This window comes from Malurus melanocephalus, unplaced genomic scaffold (genome assembly GCF_030028575.1).
Source record: "Malurus melanocephalus ecotype Western Australia unplaced genomic scaffold, MMel_1.1 scaffold_503, whole genome shotgun sequence".
NCBI classification, from domain to species: domain Eukaryota; kingdom Metazoa; phylum Chordata; class Aves; order Passeriformes; family Maluridae; genus Malurus; species Malurus melanocephalus.
The window spans coordinates 31,567-51,864 of NW_026623735.1; the positions used below are offsets into that span (position 1 = coordinate 31,567).

Consider the following 20,298-nt stretch of genomic DNA (forward strand, 5'->3'; position numbering starts at 1 on the left):
TGAGTATGGCACTGGGATGTCCCGGGGCAGAGTTGAACATGAGGAAATGGCTCTGTATGAGGGGTAACATTCCTCTCAGAGGAGTATGTTATTTGGGATTCTTCAAACCAGAGTGCTCTGGTGGCAGGACARAATGCTCCACTTAATTGCCTTTTGAAGGTTGTGGGTTTTGGACTTTGTTTTTCATAATTAGAAAGTTATTAAAATGAAACAAATCCAGACAGACTCAGAAATGCTGAACAGTCTTTTTTTATTGTTTTTTATGGGTTTTTTATTGTTTTTTATTCTTATTTTTATGTTTTTTATGTGTTTCAAGCTATTTTAAATAGTCTGTTTCCTGTAATAAAATCAGAGACGAATATTTTCATCTTTAAAAAGTAGAAAAAGATTATGTGCTGTATGTAAGTCTGCTTTGTACAGAGTACCAGATTGATTTCAAACTATTAGAAACATAATTTTAACTTAACAATGTAAAAACAAAAAAAGCTTCACTTAAAAAAAGGGCTTTCTACAATTGAGTTAGTATTTTTCCTCAAAAAATATGGCTTAGTTGATTGCAGCTGTGATGCAGAGTGGATGAAAACATCTAAGTACGTAACTGTTTTAGAAGAATGATTGTATCCACATTTTCTTAAGAAATTGTTTAGTAATTGCACCTTGACCCTGTAATGCCAATTGCCACACAGGCTGTGGCTGTTAGATTAAGAAGATGCTTGTAAAATATGGCTGAATGGGTGATATCAGGAGAACAACGAAGTGTGTAGAGTCATCTAAAGCTGTACAAGGARATAAGTCTGAAGTGGTGATTGTTTCACATGAATGCCCAAAACCATGGAAGACTTCATTATGGCTCTTTGCATATCTGTTGGATAACATGGGTGYCTTCCCATTTATATCAGTGGTACTGAAGCCACAAAAAAAGGGTTAATTAATGATTTGAAAAACTTATGTGATCCTCTTAGGATGCTTCCAAGTGCTGGCAAAAAAGGTACTTGAAGAATAAGCAAAGCAAGATAGAATAATACTAGCTTTTTAATACAGTATTCCTCTCCCCATCCTSTGGCATTTTTTTGCAATGAAGTCAATGTCCAAGCCTCATGGTATCTGGAAAATTATGACATCTTTATTAATATTTTATGACCCTCTCTGGACTTGCTTACGACATAAAGCAGCACTTCTGAAAAGTAGTAATGCTGCTCTACTTGCTAAGATAAATGAAAACTGAGTGATAAAAATGGGAAACGGTTCTTTTACACTTTCTCATTAGTTGGTTTGCTAAATTAGCTCAGAAGGAGAAGYTAATCTCTAGGCCAGAGTAAATAGGACAGCGTAGTTACTAGCATGATTGACTCATTCCACTACAGACAGCAAAATACTGGATTAAAAATAGTGTTGCCTGATGTGAATTCTGCTGTCTGATGCAGATAGACAATCTATTTAAATTACAAGTATATTTCAGAAACGGGGGGAGATACTGGGGCCATTGCTTTTCCTAAATATGTTTATATTAGCTGAGGTATAATAAACTAGAACAGTGGGAGATGTTTTTATATTTTGCACATTACTTCAAAACTGGTTAGAGTAATAGTGTTTATGTATATGTATATTTGTAAACATATCCAAGAAAACTTAGAAATTTGGCAGACATACATTATACACCCACAATATATTCTTTCGTACTGTGGTTTCTTCAACTTATTTTTGCGCTGAACATCCCACAGTGAAAATCCTGTGCAGTCACAAGAAGGTAATAAACATCAACAACAACCACTAGGGGGAGCAAGATTTCAATTATTGTAATTAGGAGTAGTAATAATAATTAAGTGGTACATTTTAAGTACTGAATATACCAGTGAGATCTTTTCATTTGACAGCTGTTATAAAATAGGCTCTAGACTTTGTCAAGTGCTTTGGGATTTTTACCCATCCTTTAGTGCTTGTTTGAAGTGTGATTATTTTTTTTGATAGAAACTCATATAATATACAGTATTTACAGTGATGGAAAATCCCTGTTRCAGTGGATAAGATAAAAGAATTTTAAATTGCTTTTTTGCCTGACTCCTTCAGATTGAACCCCTTGGTGTGTGAGGGGGGAGCATGATGGAGTTTGCTGTTCTAACACATAGTTTCCTAAGGAAAATCTCTTCCTGCTGGGGATAAAACTACTGAATGACCAAGGTAATCTGACAGACCTGATTAATCAAATAAATAAATTCTTTTCAATCTCCACACTATAGTTCAGATTCTAATGTATTTTTCTTGAACTCCTCATGCCTGTTTTGCAACCTTTGGGAAAGGCCACAACTAGGTGCAATTTAGTCCCTCAGTGTTCAGTGGTATCATCTCTGTGYTCCCATGAGAGATTTTCCTGTTGTAGAACTGAGGGACATTTATTCTTTTATCTATACTATCACATTAAGAGGTCTAATTTAATTTAGCTGTTTATCTATGATAGTACCTAAATTCTTTGCCTGGTGTCTGCCTTCCAGATTCTGAAATATGTAGGTATATTATTATTTGGGGAGTGTTTTTGTCCTTTGACATGACTTGATGACTAGCAAGGCTATAATGCATGTTGTTCAAATTAGGCTGCTTTATCCAATGATAAATGACCTTGTTCCTGTAGTTACTTACCTCTTATGTCTTGTTTGTTAGAAAGTTACCATATTTTTTCCCAGGTCATTGATAGAAGTGGATTAAACTTGTGTTCAATGAAAAATATAACCCTGTATGATCCACTAGAAATGTTCTATGTGCAGTTGCTTTTTCAAATCTGTAGGTGTATTTTAATGTTTCCTTTATGCATAAATTTTTCYATTGTGATAGTGAACTTACTAAAACATTGTAGGAGATAAGTGGAATATTTTACAAGTGTCTTAATGTATTGTCAGCTGAGATGGTTATTGACCAGACTGGCAATCTCACTTGAAACACTGTCAGGCAGACTATTTCATGTGACAATAAATAAGTTACCGTACCTAAATTCAGTGCTGGCGGCAGCTAATATCCTGTTTGCCCTTTTAAAGGAGTGTTTTGGCATGATAGCTTAGTTCCAACTGTTGTAAAACTTCCTGCTATTCCAAGACACTTTGAAAGTAGCAATAATTGAATGAGGAGCTTTGCTGATTCCTTTGTTACTCATTGGATAATAATTACCTGACTGAAAAGACTCACCTAAACCAAAGCAAAACTCCTCTAAGTTGATGTGTGACCTCAGTTCTAATCTGTTGTTCTTCTAAGATGTTGGTGAAATGAGAAGCATTTCTTTGTTGCTAAAAGATGCTATTTCATAATCTTCCTAGCCTGTGAAAATAGAGAAGGTACCTTAAGTTAACAGTTTTTCTTTCCTGGTTCACAAATCTACTCAACTTTTTCAGTATGAGGCCTATGCTTGTGAGATTTTACTTGTTGTAGTATCTCTAAAGAACTCTTTATTGTCTCTATTGTTGCTTGTGAACTACATTCAGTGTACATCTTCCTATAAAATAGATGAGACTTGAGCATTCTATAATGCCCTTGGGCAGTTTCTTCTCAAGGTTTTCATACGTTTTGAAAAATTCCAGTGTTTATTCGTGTAATTATCAGCGTGAAGACGGTGGATTAGATAACTTTTGCATTGGAATATTATGTGCAAAATATTCATTTAGTATTGGTATTTCATTGGGATTTTAAAGATACACTTTCCACTTGCTAAGTAGTATTTCATGGTGATACTTAAAATCAATAAGCAGTGTTATACAGTTAAAAACTTACTGGGGAAGAATTTTTACTGCTTTTAATTACTGAAGTAAATGTTGACTTTTTCATTTTTTTTTTCTCTCATATATTGAATGAGACTTTTCTGAGGATGCCTTTTATAAGTTTGCTTTTGGAAATGTAATTTTTTTCAAAGCAAGGGTAGATTAAGCTCCTTTTCTGACTTGAGCGATGTGATGTTTTTTATCTTCAGGTGAATATAAAAGGGAAAACTTAATGATCCTCATCACTTGTTTTGTTATGTGCTAGCTTATGTAACATCTTGTGGTAAATAAGAGTCATCATCCAAGTTATACAGTGAAGCATCTCCTTAGAGGTGAAGTTGCCTGAGCTGCTTGTTGTTTTCCAAGAGGCTGCATAGCAGATAACTTAAGCAACAAATACTGTTAAGGACATGTTTGCAGGTATTCTTGGGGTATGAGAACCTGTCTGTCAATAGTTTGGGTTTTATACACTCTTTTGTTAGTATTGCTGCTGTAATGTTCAATTTTTAATCTTCTTGTTTCCTGTAAATCGCTCTTACCTAAACCTTTGGTCTTTGTGTTTTGTGTCTCTAAAGCTCCTCTCCATTCTGCTGCAGGAGCACAGAGGGGGAGGGGGAGAGGGAAATGAGTGTTGTATGGTTGGAAGAGTCTCAGTGGGAGCCCTAAACCAGGGAATACCATTCCTAAACCCACGACATTATGATACCCACTGGATACTATGTGGACAAGAAATTTGCCTAGAATTTATCCTTTCTTTTATGCTATTTTTTCTCCTTTCTGCTTTTGCAAAAACCCAGCTTTTCAGATAGTGAAATATATATTGCGGTAGCTCGGTCTGGGTAATCACTTTTGGTATAATCATCTCTGGCTGTACAAAGAAGGTAAACTTTATTTCTGTCATCTACTTGAAAACAGCAATCATCTTTTTTCTGGTGGGTCTTTGCCAACATTATGATAGGCTAGTCTTGCTTAATTTTTAAAAGCTTTTAGGGCATGTTTCAGAATTGGAGGCTTCACATCATTTTGATAAAGGGGTAGAGATTTTCACAAAGAAATAATGAGTTCAGTTATGGTTATGGACTTGGAAAAGATTGGTAATTTTTGGTCCTAATGTGAAATAAAGTTTGACCTCCATGTCCCATGATCATAACACAAGGTACGTGCTTGATTGAATTATGGAAACCGAGCTGCTTTCGTTGCTCTCAACTGCCTCTTAAGTAAAGTAGTGAGGTGAGGGGAGAACTTGCAGGGCAGGAGTGACACCAAAGCTTCTCCCGTGTGATAGGTGAAAGACTTCGTTTTTAATCTTTAGCCCATGCTGCTGTTCACATCATTTATGTGTAATTCCCTTTCATGATTGTGACAGTTCTTTGTCCAAACACATTAATTATAGGCAAAAACATGTGTATGTAGCAGAGAAGATAAAGTTGCAGAATATTTGGAGGAGGTGKTTTTTTGGTACTTATGTAGAGATTTGAGAATTTGTTTCTTAAGTGGTTTTAAGGAAGGGGTGTTTCCAGCCATGCTTGCCCTCATGTGAACCTTTAAAACTTCATGGCTCAGTATGCTCAGGCATGCCTCAAAGTGAAAATAAATGGATGAGAATTTTTCTTTTACTGGTTGCAGCAGATGCGAATACTCAGTCTTAATGGAGAGGTACAAAAAGAGCAGTCATGCTGCGAAGTGCCCTCCTGTGGGGCGCAAATGGACATCAGCCCAAGTACCAGCTTCTGCAGCTATTTCAGCCTTTRTTGTACAAGAAAATCTGACCTGAGATGTGGATCAGGCTGTTTTCCCTTCTCACATGAAAATAATCTCTTTGGAAATTAAGATGTCTTTAAAAGAAGTGTTTGAGGATTCCTTTGTATTTGATCAGTGTTAAACTAACGTTTAGTGTGGCGTGCCAGTAAATGGTGTCTGCTGGGGATTTGTAATAAGGCCTTTGGTGCTAAGTATGAGTGAGAGCTGTCTAATGAGAACTGTCTTATCCCAAGTGTCATGTGAGCCCTTCCAGCTCTGTTTGGTGACCCTCAGATTAACAAAAAAAACAAGTGGAAATTTTTAAGGACATTAAAAGAAACCGCCTGATTTTTGAATCCTTTTTCTATACCTGACCATCACTGCTTTCAACAGCTGGAGTTAAGACTGTACTACAGACTGACAAGAAAGTAGAACAGTAATTTTAGAAACACTTTTCTTTGCATACTGCAGAGATGGAAGGAAAAATGCTAGTCTAGACAGAGCTGCAGAGAGAGAGAGGAGAGGGCTTGAGAGTGGTGCTGGAATTAGGTATGAAAAGATGGAGGACAACAGTCAGCAGCGAGGCTAAAACGGAAAGTGAAGGTGGAAAGTTGGGAGGTGGGAGACAAGAAAGCAAACCAGCTGAGCTGGGAGGCAGCTGGGGAATGGTAAAGAGGGAATCGAAGGAAGAAAGTTGGAAGGAGGAAGGGGAGGAAATGAGCCAAAGTACCTGAGGAATTAGGTCACTGTTTCGAGTGGAAAAGATACTCGGAGCTTTACACTTCTTTTGCCAGCCCCTGCTTCGGGGTTGCTTTCTCAAAAGAGGGAGCTGGCAATGGAATGAGGCAGGTATCCCGGCTTTCCGTGGCAAACGCCTGCTGTCCGGAGTGGCAGGTAGCCAGTGTGACAAACGGTAATTAAGGACCTGCACCGTCAGTTCTCCCGGGAGAGGCAGACACACGTACGCTGTGCGCTGCACCGAGCGTCACTGGCGCTTGGCTTACGGTCCGCGGCAGTTCGGAGCGCAGCCGGCGGGCTCTGCGGGAGGCTGCGAGCCTCGGGGGTGTGCCGTGCTGTGCCGGGCCGTGCCGAGCCGCGGGGGCTCTGCTCTGCTCCTGTGCCGAGCCGGGCCGGGTGCGGGCGGGGGGCTCTGACCCGCGGTGGGCGGGCGGAGCTGCGCGGCCGCCAATGGCCGGGGCGGGGCGGCACCCGCGGAGCAGCCGCACGGAAAAGTTTCTGTCGGTTCGAGTTGCTGTTATCTCTGCTCTCCTTCCGCCCCCTCGGAGGCTGGCTGGCGTCCCGCTTTCTCTCCCAGGGCTGCTGTCCCTTCCTCCTCTTCCTCGTCGTACTATGGCACTGAGTTTTTAAGCTTCCCAAGCTTTCAAGCATTGAAATGGATATGTCGGATCCCAGTTTCTGGACGCTGCTCTCCAACTTCACTCTGCCCCACCTGCGGCGGGGCAGCCGGCTCCGGCGGACTCAGAGGTAAGGCAGGCCGGSCGCTCCAGGTGCGCTGGTTTCCTGCTGGGCGGCAGAAGGGACCCGCGGCCTCCTGCCTGCTGCTGCTCCGAGCTGGGAGCCTCTCCTTGCGAGGCCCTTGGAGGTGGCTTTTTAAAACCAGACCCTGCCTATTACTCTGCCTCGATTTATAAGATGTTGTTTTCTTTTGTCCAGCCCTTCTATTCTTCTCTTTTTCCCCCCTTAAAGGCACTTTCAGCTTGCTCTCAAGTATTCGATCGTTTATTGGGAACAGATATTCTTTATATGGACAACTTAAGATAGCCTRCTTTGTTCGCTGTTCTTAAAGGGACAGGTTTGCGTAACTATTTTTWTTTTTTTTTTAACGGGCTAGCTGACATTTGTTAGTACAGGAATGGCCTTTTCTGTTTGTGTAGCATTTTCRTTATTGTCAGGAGGGAGAAAAAAGACTTGTAAATAGCAAATGCTGAGTAAAAGTTAAAGGGTTGTACCAACAGTGGGCAAAAGACTGACAAGCTTTCACATCATGGTCACTCTTTGTGACCTGGTGTTTATTTTAGTTAAGTATATGGCCCTATCACAAGGAGAACGAAAAATGTATACAAGTTCATAGCTTTGTGTGCTAGTACACCTTACGCCGTTTTGAGACATACGAGGTGTGGTGTTAAATTATTATGTGCTTCTGACTTTGAAAGKACCTTAAGTATTGGCTTATGTATTATCTTTGGAGAACGTGCATAAATCTTTCTTCTGCTGGCTAAAAGGCTGGCATAAAGCAAGCAGGCAGGATAGAGGCTTARTAAAGTTGGCATTTCCTAAGCCTTAAGTATTTATTGTCTGATTTTTATTTTTCAGAAGGAAGAAGACAGCTATTTGCTAACAGCAGAGAGTTTAAAATAGGAAAAACAAGTAGCCTCTTTCACATCAGTGAAAAAAACTGTTCCTGCAGTAAAGATATATTCATGTCTKCTGCTTGTGGTAGCTGAAAATGCTRAGTTATCTTATAAATATTACCCCTCTCTTGTAAATAATTTTTTTACTCTTACGTAGCCTTAACTGAGAATCCAAATAGGCCTTATAYATTTTTATGCTGAGTGTTGGTTTTTTGTCAAATTGTCTTAATGATTCTTACTCAAATTGGGTTTGTAACTGTGTGAAGACCTACAAATACCTTTTAGAGGTTTGGCTGTGTGGCCAATTGAAGACAGACAATTGGCAGATTTCACAAGAAGCATGAAATACATGTATGCCACTAGTTTATTTGTTTATATGTTTGGATGCCTTCCTGCTTTTCAAACATATTTAGTGCTRTACTGGATTTGTTGAAAAATTTGAAAGACATTTTAAAGCAGCATTACATGTTATCTCAGCATATCACATGTATGGTATCTCAGTACATGCCATATATGCAGTTATGTTTGATTTATTATAGGAATATTTAATATTTAATGCCCGCTATGTAGCCAAATCAGTGTGTCACAGCATTGTGAAATGAAAAAGCCAGCAGTGAAATTTCAAGGCTGCTTACTTATTCTTAATGGGCCCAGATACCCTGCTTTGTCCGGCTGGTTCTGTCTTCTGAGTGGTGGGAATTCAGAGTCTACTCTATTGATATCTCCTGGGAAAGGCTCACCGCACATTTCTTCAGTTCTCTTAAAGGTGGACCTGCCTTTTGCTCCCTTGTACTGGTAATTCACTGACTAAAGTAAAATACAAAATTTACTGGGTTTAACACTGTGAGAAGAAAATCCAGTATAGACAGCGCAGGTTCTCCTAACTGCTGTAGAAAAGGGTTTGGATTAATTAAGGCACTACCTGGGTTTACRTGTTCTGAGCTGTATCTCACCAGCACTATCATCACAGGCTCAGTCAGCCTTAGATGCAGCTGCATGTAAAGACTGGAAGAATAGCTGCTTACTTGGCTTAACTTGCCTTCTCTTTTGTTCTAAGAGTGCTGGTGGTAGCTGCTCAAGTGTTGTATAGCTTCCCAGGYATTACGGACTCCTAAAGAACAGGTTATGGATTAAGACTTGAAGGGAATCTAGTTCCTTCAACTGAATCTTCTGCTGGGTTTAAGTGAAAGTTTTGGGTCCACTGATTCAAGAGAGAATTTKTCTTAAGTRGTTACACTGCCTATGAAGCATATCTAGCCTGGTGCATGTCTAGGTGCTTCATGAAAACTTGTGAAAAAGCGTTTCTTTCTGATTGTATCCACAGCTGGCTTTGAGATTCCTTGCCAATTCAACAGCATTAATTTTATGGTTTGGTTGGGCATTTTTGCCTCTCAGTTACATTCCTTTTGCCTGTTTAATTATTTTTACATGTGCTATTCTTGTGGCCTGCTAGACCCTGTTGTTTGTATGAGCACTACCCTAATTTATTGACATTTGAGATAATGGGAATTGTCTGCTGGTGCTATGAATTTTGTTTCTTTGTATAGATTTACTTGATGTAATTTTTTATCTCTCTTACAGGTTCTAAGAAGTAAAGAATTAGGAGATAGTCTCCTTCAGGAGTTTTTCAATAGTAGATTTAGCTGCATTTCAGTTAGAACAGCTCTTTCGGAAGTGATACTTGAATAAGAAATACCACAGCTTGACTTTCAAGTCTTGGAGTGGGTTTTCAGGACTAGCAGGTGGAAGAATTATCTATTCCATTCATTTATAAATTGRAGGCTTTTGTTATTCAAATCCCTGAGCCCCTAAATGCCATGCGCTTTTACAGTGAAGAAATAGGTGTGCCACAGAGAGAACTAAAGTGAGATAGAGAGAGGATCTCTGTGTGCAATCATCTATTTATAGAAATTGCTGTGTAGATTTACAAATGGATAAATGTGTACAGATACACTTTTTTCACATGGAGAAATCACTGTGTACTTTCTGCTTCGTTCTGTGATACGTATTTGGTTCTCTCTCACACTTTCACTCTTTGTGTGTGATCTTCTCTGTGTATATTTTACAAAACCGTCAAGCCAGTGATCCTTTTTGTGTGTGTCCTTTCCTCTTGCTTGTTTGTKGTAGTTGCACTGAAACAATGTTACTACAATTGTTCTTCCTTTGAGTCAGAGTGGGATTTTTTTTTCCCAAAGGCATGAAATTCGTGAATGCTTGCCCAGTTGCCTCTGAGCCAAAGTAGAGTCATAGATGATTTGTGTTGCACTTCATTTTATTAGTGTACAGTCACAGAAGCGGTAATGAGTCTCATGGTATGAGATTAAATATTCTCATCAAGAATGTTTTCTGAAAATTCATAAGTTTTCTGAAGCTTTGAAAACAGAGGAAAATGACAACTTCTACTGGAAACAGAGAGACAAGAGTAGTCAAACTTAGTTGTAGTTCTGTTAGTTTTGAGACAGCATGCTTCCTGGAAAAGGAAATTTTTTTAACTTCTCAGGTTTGGTAGTTTGAGTAGGTGCAGTGATGTTAAAAGTATGATGTAAGCTCTTGCTGTTGGTTCTCTTGTAGACCTTGGTTTTTAAGTTTGTCAGCACAGTGTACTATAAGTAAGTATGTTATAAATGGGTTGCTTTATTTAATAACTGGTGATAAAAGTGGTCRTGTTGATTTACATAAAAACAGCCACAAAAACGTGGAATTGCATGGACGTCAGCTGAATCTGTGTTCCAACTGACTTGTTTTACTTCTGTCATGTAAGAGTAAAGATCAGTTCAAACTTAGTTCAAGAAATATTTCTTTTTGGTGTATTTGTATTGTTTCTAATGTATATTTGAGAGTGTGGTAGTTTGAAGAGTTTCTCTATCACTTCCACCCTCTTTATCACCTTATATGCAAGAGAGAGGAGCTATTATTCTAGTAGATGTTGTGTAAGTTTAGAGAAGACTGTTATCCCAAAACTGGGGGCATTAAGAAGTGTATCTGTGCAGACTGACTGTGCTTTCAAAACACACTGTCATTGAATATGTTTTGTTAGAAGTTAATCTGCTGGACTAATGATCCCGTTGTTTTCTCTACTACCTAGTGAAGTGTTAATGTATCTTGGTAATTGTATTTTCTTTCATTCCCAGTAAAGGCTGTGTGTTAGGGAGATAGTTTTACAGTCTCACCATCAAAATTGAATGTGTTGTTTTTATTCTGGTTGGTTTGATTGACCAATCTTTTTGTTCAAGCAATTAATGTATTTCAAGTTCTGCTTACAGTCCGAATGAGCTGTCATTGTTTCATGAGCTTCAGTCAGACTGGTACAATCCATCTGGTTTTTTGCTTCATTTTCATTCTGATAAAATGTTATTTTGTTAGAATTAAGTCAGGATCATTAGGAAGTGACCAAAGGATCTTATTGTAGAAAGCTTGAGGAAAGCTGAATATGAGCAAAGTAAAAAAAAGCTTAGGAAAGTGCTGGGACATGCTGAAAGAAGCTGTAATAGCTGTGGGTTTGTTTTTTTTTTTTTCCCCACCACTGTCATGGTTAAGGTCTGCTGTGACACGGTAGAAGACAGTCTTTATTTTTCTTACTCAGAGAATTTCAAGAACAGTAGTTCAGACATCCCTTCATGAACTCTGGTTCTTGGGACATATTACATGGTCTAGGCACGACACACACAGATTCATTCTGTTTGGCTTACATCTGGTACTTATGTTCTGCAGTCATTACTGCATACAGTAATGACATTATGCATTACATTATGGCAGTAATGGCATTATGCATTACAGCATAATAGTTGCCTCTTATGCTGCCCCTCTTGTCAGAGAGTTTCTTTTGTTAGYGATAAACTGTGTACCAGCTTGTGTGGCTGCACACACCGATTGATGGACTTGGCTCTAGTAGCTCTTTGTCAAAGCTGGAAGTGTTGGTCAGGTGGTGAATTTGGGTGGAGAAAAGGCATGTGAAGTTCATTAAGGGCATTTGCAGGGTCCTGCACCTGGGGAAGAACAACCCCAGGTACCAGCACAGGCTGGGCCTGACCTGCTGAGGAGCAGCTCTGCAGAGAAGGATCTGGGGGTCCTGAKGGACAGCAAACTGTCCCTGAGCCAGCAGAGTGTCCTGGTRGCCAAGAAGGCCAATGGTGTCCTGGGGGGCATTAGGAAGAGCATTCCAGCAGGTCATGGAAGGTGATYCTGCCCCTCCACTCAGCCCTGGTGAGGCCTCACCTGGAGTGCCATGTCCAGTTCTGGGCTCCTCAGGACAAGAGAGTCATGGAGCTCCTGGAGTGGATCCAACAGAGGGCAACAAATATTATGAGGGGTCTGGAGCACCTCTCTTATGATGAAAGCCTGAGGGAGCTGGGCCTGTTCTGTCTCAAGGAGAGACAACTAAGACAGGACCTCATTAATGTGTATAAATATCTAGAGGATAAGTGTCAAGAGGATGGACCAGGCTCTTCTTGGAGGTGCTGAGCAGTAGCATGAGGTAATGGGCTGATGCCTGGAAAGTTCCACCTGAACATGAGGAAGAGCTTCTTTACTGTGCAGGTGACTGTGCCCTGGAACAGACTGCACCTGTGAATAGATTGCACCTCTGTAGACTGTTGAGTCTCCCTCCCTGGAGATACTCAAGGGCTGTCTGGACACAGCCCTGTGCCATRTGCTTTAGGATGACCCTGCTTGAGCAGGGAGGTTGGACTGGATAACCCACTGTGGTCCTCAGGTTCCAACTTTACCCATTTCGTGATTCTGTGAATTTGTTGTGTCATTGTGCAGGAACSGTAATGATTTTGTTAGTTACGGACATGAAATCACCCACTATTTTGAACCACTGTGTTTAGAATATGGAGATGCTGCTAACTGATTTAAGTGGAACATTTAAAATGAAGTTTATTAATTGGATCACACTTAAAATGATGTAAAACTGATTGTTTCATGCAGTACTTCTGTGTATATTGACACATTATAGGCTGTAGACCTAGGTTAGGCTGTCACATTGCATGTGATTACAAAAGGTTTAGGAAATAGGAGCTAGATTTGTTTGGAGGACCACTGTCATGGCATCAAGAAAGATACCTATCTGAAGAGAATTAGAAAGTTCACGTATCTTTGATTCAGCCTAATTCAACAGGCTGTTTTGCATTCAATGATGATTCCTGGATTTTCTCTCAAGCAGTTTTCAGAAGATGTTTTTCCTCTGAACCTTTGCAAATCCACTAGCTGTGGTTATTATGAAATTTTAAAGCACCACCCCTCCCCCCACAATATCTAGTATTAATATATAAAATTTTGAAAGGTCATAATATGCAGGTCTCATACACGGAATTTCATCCAGTGGAGAGTTTACTGCATGACATTGTGCATTGTTACTGCACAACACTGCGCGTCGTTACTTGACTTAATTTTATGGTACTTGAATGCACRTGCGCAGAGATATTTAAGGAGATCCCTCACACTTGCCACTTACTTGGCACTTTTTTATCCATTTCTTAGATGGCAAACTTGTCAGCACTAATATTTCAGTCCTTTTTTTCTTGAAGCAGTACATTTTCCATATACTGTTGATATGCATTGTATTAGGTTCTACTTAAGTAGACTCTTCCACCTGCAACTAAAAAAATCAGCTCTGCACTTTCAATGAAATATTGAATCTCATGGTAGATCAGTTCTGTGGGTTTACTAAACACTCACAGAAGTGAACTAGAAAACTCCATGCCATGGTTCCCAGTAAATATGAACATAGTCAGAAGTACTATGTAAACCAGAATAATTCCTGGATTAATTGGTCAGTAGAGATACTTGACAATTCCAGTGTATGCATTAGTGATATTCTGCCACTGACAGATGAGAATAAAAATATTGCAGTCATAAATATGGCCATCAGAATAAATACACCAGCTTTTTCACCCTTTTTTCAAATAGCAGTGGTCTTCCTTAAATAAGTGTTTAGAAGTAAGGAAAACTGCCATGCTCTAATGGTTGTGAAAAGTTAGAATTTTAAGTAGAATCTTTTATTCCCRTGTAATGCTGGCATGTTCAGTTTTGATGATCAGAAAGTAACAACTGGTGCAGTTTCTTTATACCACCTAYATTTTTTTCTGTACATGCAGTAATGATGTAGATGTTCTAAGGTGTAAGTGTGCTTTTGATCTCTGTAATTTGATTTTAACCTAGGTTTAAAATAAGGTATTAAAAATGATTTTACAAGGCTACCAATTGTGAATTTTGTTCTCGTTCCTCAAAAAAAAATTGAACATTATGTCRAAAGAGGCACTGCTTACTGGTAGGGAAATGACTTTACATATATTTATATGATCATAGTGTCTGTTCTAGCTAGACTGGTTTAAAACATTAAATAATTATTAACATCTAAATAAGTATTGAAAAGTTGAGAATACATATCTATTTTATAAAAACAGTTGGCTTAAGTTTTACATGTAAGCAAATTGAAAATCTGTGTTAATGGTGGATGGTCTAAAGTAATCCTGTAAAGTCAAGGATGTTGATTGAAGGAAAGCAATTTCTGTTGCTGTTGTTTAATTTGCTGAATAAAACAATGTGAAGTTTTAAGGATTGAAATAATGTAGTTGAATAAAAATGTATATACCCTCAATTCTCTTAGTTCTTTATTACAGTGTTCCAGAATGTGTTCCAAAGTTAAAAAAAAAACCTAGGATTTTTCTCAGTTCAATAAGGTGGTTGATTGTAGAACAGAGTTTGTTTTTTTTGTTTGTCAGTACGGAACTACATCAGTCTGATTAGTTTTTATGTATCTGACAAAATTGTTACGTTTTGATTTTGGCAGACATACATGAATATAAACTAYGTGCCTTGAGATTGGTGGGAAAATTATATTGTTGTTGTTTTTTTTGTTTTCATATGTATCAGTGCATGTGATATCTCTGCCCAYGTCTGGGGGGCTGGAACTAGAATAATTTTTCAACTAGAGTAATTCCAACTAGTGTAGCATTTATGTATCATCTGAGTCCATTTTTTTGGTTTTGGTTTTTTGGTTTTGGTTGGTTTTTTTTTTGAGGTAATTCTGTGGCTATTGGTTTGGTCAGGGGCTCACCTTGAGAGCGCTAATAAATTAAAAATTACTATATTTGAATGCTGGTATTTGTYGTCTATTACAGGCCACCTGTGCTTRTTTAAGAGGCACTCAAGATACGCGTAAGTGAAGCAGTACTAGGAAGACTTCCTTTTTTTCCTTGTTTTTTTGCATGCATTTGGGATCAGTGCCTTGTCAGTCTTCCGTCTATGGGCTGCTCGGCCCCCATCCAGTTGTTGGCTTTTGAACAGAATCACACTTCTCACAGGAGGTAGATTTGATACGTGAAACAACTTGCAGTGCTCTTTTGTTGGATTTGTTGGTGTTTTTCACGTGTACTTGGAAGAGAGGAGTTAAATGATAATGACTTGTTTTAATAAAGTTGTTCATCAGATACAGGTTTCTGTAAGAAGCGCTACTTTGTTTTTGAAATACATTTAAATATAATGTTTTTAAGCATCGATTCTAAGTCCAGAAGTTATTATAGGGAAGTATTATAGGTACAGTACATTGAACTAGTTGAACTTACTTAAAAATATTGGAGCGTAATGAATTGGCCTCTARTTTAAATTCTATTTACTCTTAAAATCCTTTTGGAGCTACTATTATTATCACTTCTTGGATGAGATGCTAGAATGTTCTGGAAAGGTATTCCTACATAAAAGTATACAGAAACCTCAACAGTAGAAAACGAAAGGTAGTCCTAAGAATACCTTTTTTAAAGTATGTACTTTAATCCTGAAACCTCCCCTCTTCAAACCCAAACTGAACTCGGATGGAAAATGAGAACTTACCAGTATGCCTGATGGACACAGAGAGCTTTGTGTAACTGGACAGAGTCATAACATTCTGACTAGAGATGCTGTCAAGGGGCAGTGGCTCCATGAAGCATCTTTTGCACTTGGGGTAGATAAACAATAGCGAGGAGGCTGGCTATTGAAGGGAGTTTGGAGAGCAAATGGAGTATAAGGAAGGAAAAATTCGCAGGATTGTAGAAGATGTAGTGCTGTGATTCAGGCAGGGGACGTGTAGCCATATAATATATACGCTTCCTGGTTATTCTCTTGACAGAATTATTTGCAACGTGTCTGACAGWATGATGGTTAGCATCAATGAACTTAGCCATCTGGAGTGAGGTTCTGCCTTGAGCTGTGGCTGATTCTTGTAGATTACAGTTCATGCTGACTGAGAAAAAGCAAAAAACTTTATTAGAAGTCTCAGTTGATAAATATGTCTTTACGGATTTTACATAGCTCAAACATAAACCTAAGAAACGAGTCCTTGGAGAAACAGAAGTTGTATACTGATGATAAGAAGAAATTAGACATATGTTTCTTCCAACAGCTGTCTTGGTGTTTACCAGAATTTGTCTTCAGGATGGTTTTCATAAAGTAAATCAATGCATGGCTTTTTTATTCCATTTTTGGGAAACTGGAAGGAGGGTGCTTGAYTAGTATCTCCCTCATCAGACAGTGCTGTTCAGTGAGAAGTTGTAATTAGCAAACATCCTTTGTAATAATACTGTTAACCCTCTTGGAGTTAACTTATAAAAGTAGATTGTGTATGTTTGTTTTACAGATTTTCCTTTTCAGTGACTCTGGGCCTGTCTAGCTTGTTCTTACACATGGGTATGCCAAGGGAATTTCCATAAGTGCTGTAATAGTAGAAGCAAAAGCAGTCAGACAAGTCTAATATGCTCTGTTCACCTTGTCTATGAACACCCCACGCAAAAGAATGATTATGTCAGTTCACTGTACCATCAGGTCTTACCAGAGCATCTTCCATTTGCATTACCCACATAATGAACAGAGAAGATGCGTAACGCTTTTWCAGTGTAACCTTGCACTATATATCTTTTTTTCTTTACCTGAGGCTTGGTGATTTGGTTTCATCCCTGGCCATTCTGCCATGTTTTGATGATTGAACTGTTGTGTTTGTAGGCATTTGCTCCACCTACGACTAACTGGAGAACAGCTCTGTTGGGAAATACGCTTCTGTCTRGTTTTCCCTTGCTGCTTGGTTGTGTCTCAGATGTGTTATTTWGTCTTGTCAAATGTCAAAATATGACTGTCTTTTCCAAGGCTTTCATTTCTATCTGTGGGAAAAATTTCAGAAGAGAAAAAGGAAACTTCTCTCTGGTTGGTTTTTGTTTTTGGGGTTTTTTTTTGAGTTTGAAAATTTTACCTTCGCAGTATTTCTTCTGTGTCTTTTTCAAATCTTAGAAGAGCAAGTGTTTTTTCCCCCCCTTTTCTGTAAAGGAAATACAAAACATTCTAATGTATATGAGTRCACTAGGTTACTTTTTAAAATACGCAAATTGTTTGTGTGGCTCAGACCTAAGCATTTAGCATTATCTACAAATTAATACCTTTTAGCCATCATGTGTTTCCTTCTTCTGATTCATAAATTATAAGGCAAGAAGAAACCAGTAGGTTCACTTACTCTGACAGTCTGCTAGGAAATAAGACACAGAGTAATAGTGTTAGAGATTTAGTAATTCCAAATCCTAGGCAAGATAATGTGTTTGTTTAATCATTGGCGAGTTTAGCAAAATTTGAAAGATTTAACACTCTTCAGGCCAACTTTCTTTTGTTTCTTCTTGTTCCTTAAGTGAGCTCTGCTTTTCCACTACTAATTTATTGCTGATGCTGTTGTCGCTCAYACTAACCTTAGTAATAGCCTCAGAGACATTGGACCAGTCTTTTTATAAACACAGAAAAGTGTTCGGTATGTTCTTTGTGACTGTGACTGCCTAAATCGAGTCCAAGGGTCACCAGATGGATATTAATAGGAGGAAACAATCTAAAGAGAGGTCCAAAGGACTTGTCAGCATTTTCTGCCTCAGTTGGTATTGAAAAATTAGTTTTCCCTTCAAGTCATACCGAGGGAACAATAGCATTGTGTTATGTAGAAGACACCTGCCCCAGGAAGCTGGCTGACAAGCTGACAGCATGGTCTGGCCTCTTTGTGTGGTGGGAGTGCTTAGCTCAGGTTCCTGTGGGAGTGTAGGATATGTGTAGGGACCTCCTTGGTGGGGCTAAGTTATCTGCTGCTTTTCTCTTGTGGGTGGGACAGACTGTCTGAAAAGATGGAAGGGTGTGGGAGTTTTGTGAAGGAATGTCTCCTGCTGACGTGATGGAAAACTGTAGGGCAGTGGGAGGCAAAAGTGTCGCGTTGGTCTTGTTAATGGAAACTCTTCAGAAGTTACCTGTAGAGCTGGTCTCAGGTTTATGTTGTGGGTAAATCAGTTAGATCATTGCAAAAAAAAAAAAAGACAGGAATGAAGTAAAGCAATGCTGTATGGACAGGAACACCCAGTGCATATTAGAAATCCAGCACCCTAATGCAATAACTTGTTGCTGAACATTTTTTTAATATGGGGTAGCATATGCCTGTAGAATATTGGAGTACCTACCAAGTTTCAGATAGTTTGAAGTTACAATTTAAGTTTGTTTTTTTTTTTTCCCAAAGGTAATATGCAAATAAAGTACTTTATTCTAAGTAGGCATATTAAACATGCATGTAACAGAAGATACGGAATGATGAAAGTCAGTGTGTTGCCCAATTTTCTGGAAAAGATCATATAAAAAAACCCCAATTTAGTTACAGACATTTTTAATGTTAGATGAAGGATTAGAGTTTGAGAACTGGCTTGTTATTCTGCATTACATAGTGGCCTCTTTGAAGTCACAATAGGAATGCACATAATGGTGTGCAACCAACAGCAAGGATGGAGACACAGTTTTCATTCTAGTTTTCATGCATTTATAGATATCTCACCTGAACAGTCTGTGCTGCAGGGTTATTTTCCTGCAAAATTGGTATTATTTTATAAAACCACTTTTCTAATAGATACCAAAATTCTGTAAGCATAAAACTCATAAACCTTGAGTTGAGTTCATTTGACAATAACCATCCTTAGGTCAAAAGCAGAAAATGTTATTGATACATCTGTTCAAGGTAAGTGACGGCAAGTGAGCATAGGACTTGAGGTCCAAATAGTTAAAAGACAATTCATTATTACATGATTTCGAAGGAATGTGGTGCTTCATGCTCTTAGGGTAAAACATGTGCAGGATCAGATTTTTTTGTTTTTAAGCCATTTGTTTTTTAATTGTCTTTTTTCTTTCTTTTTTTTTCTTTTTTTTTAAAATAACAACTCCCATTAATTTAGCTTCTGCTTTTATTAGGCAGTGTATTGTAAATCCTGTCAAAAGTAAGGGCTACTATTGCCTCATAAAAAACTTGGAGAACAAGGGAAACTCATGTAGAAGGTGAATTTGTTCCCATCTTTGTGAATTGGCTGTGACTATGAGGGTACTGAAGTATCTTTTTTGACCAGTGTCACATTTTTTTCCTTTTTCGCGAACCCTCTGGCTGTGTTGCTCATAAGACCTGAGACATTTTCTAAACAAAAAAAACCTGCAGAAATGATGATTTTATGCTTTATGAACATTCCTTCTTCAGGCAGCCTTCTGCTGTGATGCAAATAGAAACCTTAAATTAGGTAATGGGCTAATGGGCYGGATGAGTAGTGAGGTGATTACTCTTCCTGATGGCCAAAAATTGTAGCACACCCTTTTCTGTCACCTTACCTCATCCACACCCTATTCTAACCTGTTGGAGATGTTTGTCTTGTCTATGTGTTGAGCCTGTGTTTTGGGCTTGTGTAAGCTCTTTGGAGTGGAGGCTGTTATTTGTTGTGTTCCTGTGATGTGGAGAGCAATGAGGACTCGTAGTGCAGTTGTGTCTGTAAGAAGTAAAAATGCATCTCTCCACTGGGCTCTTTTACATGATGGACCCAAGTGGTTTTGTTCTTGGAAGTAGAAAATTTGGGGCTTCTTCAGTTGTGACAGGTCTTTTCTCAAAATACTCCTAAAAGTCTTGAGACAAAGCTGACTACCCTTACTTTTTCAGAGTTTCTTCAAATGCACTCCATTGCATCCTAAAGAAGGAATGCTACAGTCAGAAATCATTGTTCAGTGTTGAAGAACAAAGAGAAAAATCCAGTCATTATTTTTAGATAAAATCTGGAGTGAAAGCATCTGCAATTATCATTTATTCCAAAGATTTTTCAACCAAAAAGCACAGTTAATTCTACCTGTAATAGAGTAGTTGATTTTTTTGGCTGGAAGTAATAACCACATGGCTGTAGGGACATACATGGGAGCACCTACAGTTTTCTGTTTTCATGTCCTTCTAGAAGGTAAAAGATGCGTAGAAAACAAAACTGCAGATTATTTTTTTCACACATTTGCTGCGTGTTAATTCTGGAATAAAAAATGTGTGATAGCGTTRGTGATAATGTTAAAGTGAGTTTAGTGGTTACCAAGGTTTTCAAGAAAGCATGTATGATTAAAAGCAGAATGTATGATTGATTTCAGTTGATTAGATGTGTTTGAACTCA

The 20,298-nt window shown here is 38.6% G+C and overlaps 1 protein-coding gene and 1 long non-coding RNA gene across 2 annotated transcripts in view; one reads left to right on the forward strand and one right to left on the reverse strand.

Moving 5' to 3' along the window:
* Positions 1–312: 312 nt before the first annotated feature.
* Positions 313–6,638, reverse strand: LOC130582516 (uncharacterized). Its single transcript, XR_008966319.1, has 3 exons — positions 6,211–6,638; positions 3,175–3,303; positions 313–1,104 (listed from the first exon to the last, which is right to left on the reverse strand). It is a non-coding gene; the product is annotated as an uncharacterized LOC130582516 (long non-coding RNA).
* Positions 6,639–6,651: 13 nt separating this feature from the next.
* LOC130582514 (microtubule-associated serine/threonine-protein kinase 4-like) overlaps positions 6,652–20,298 on the forward strand; it is a 108,053-nt gene continuing 94,406 nt past the window's right edge. The window contains exon 1 of the mRNA XM_057381269.1: positions 6,652–6,965. Coding sequence (XP_057237252.1) covers positions 6,874–6,965 — 92 coding nt within the window. The 5' untranslated portion in view covers positions 6,652–6,873. The remainder of the gene's footprint in view (positions 6,966–20,298) is intronic.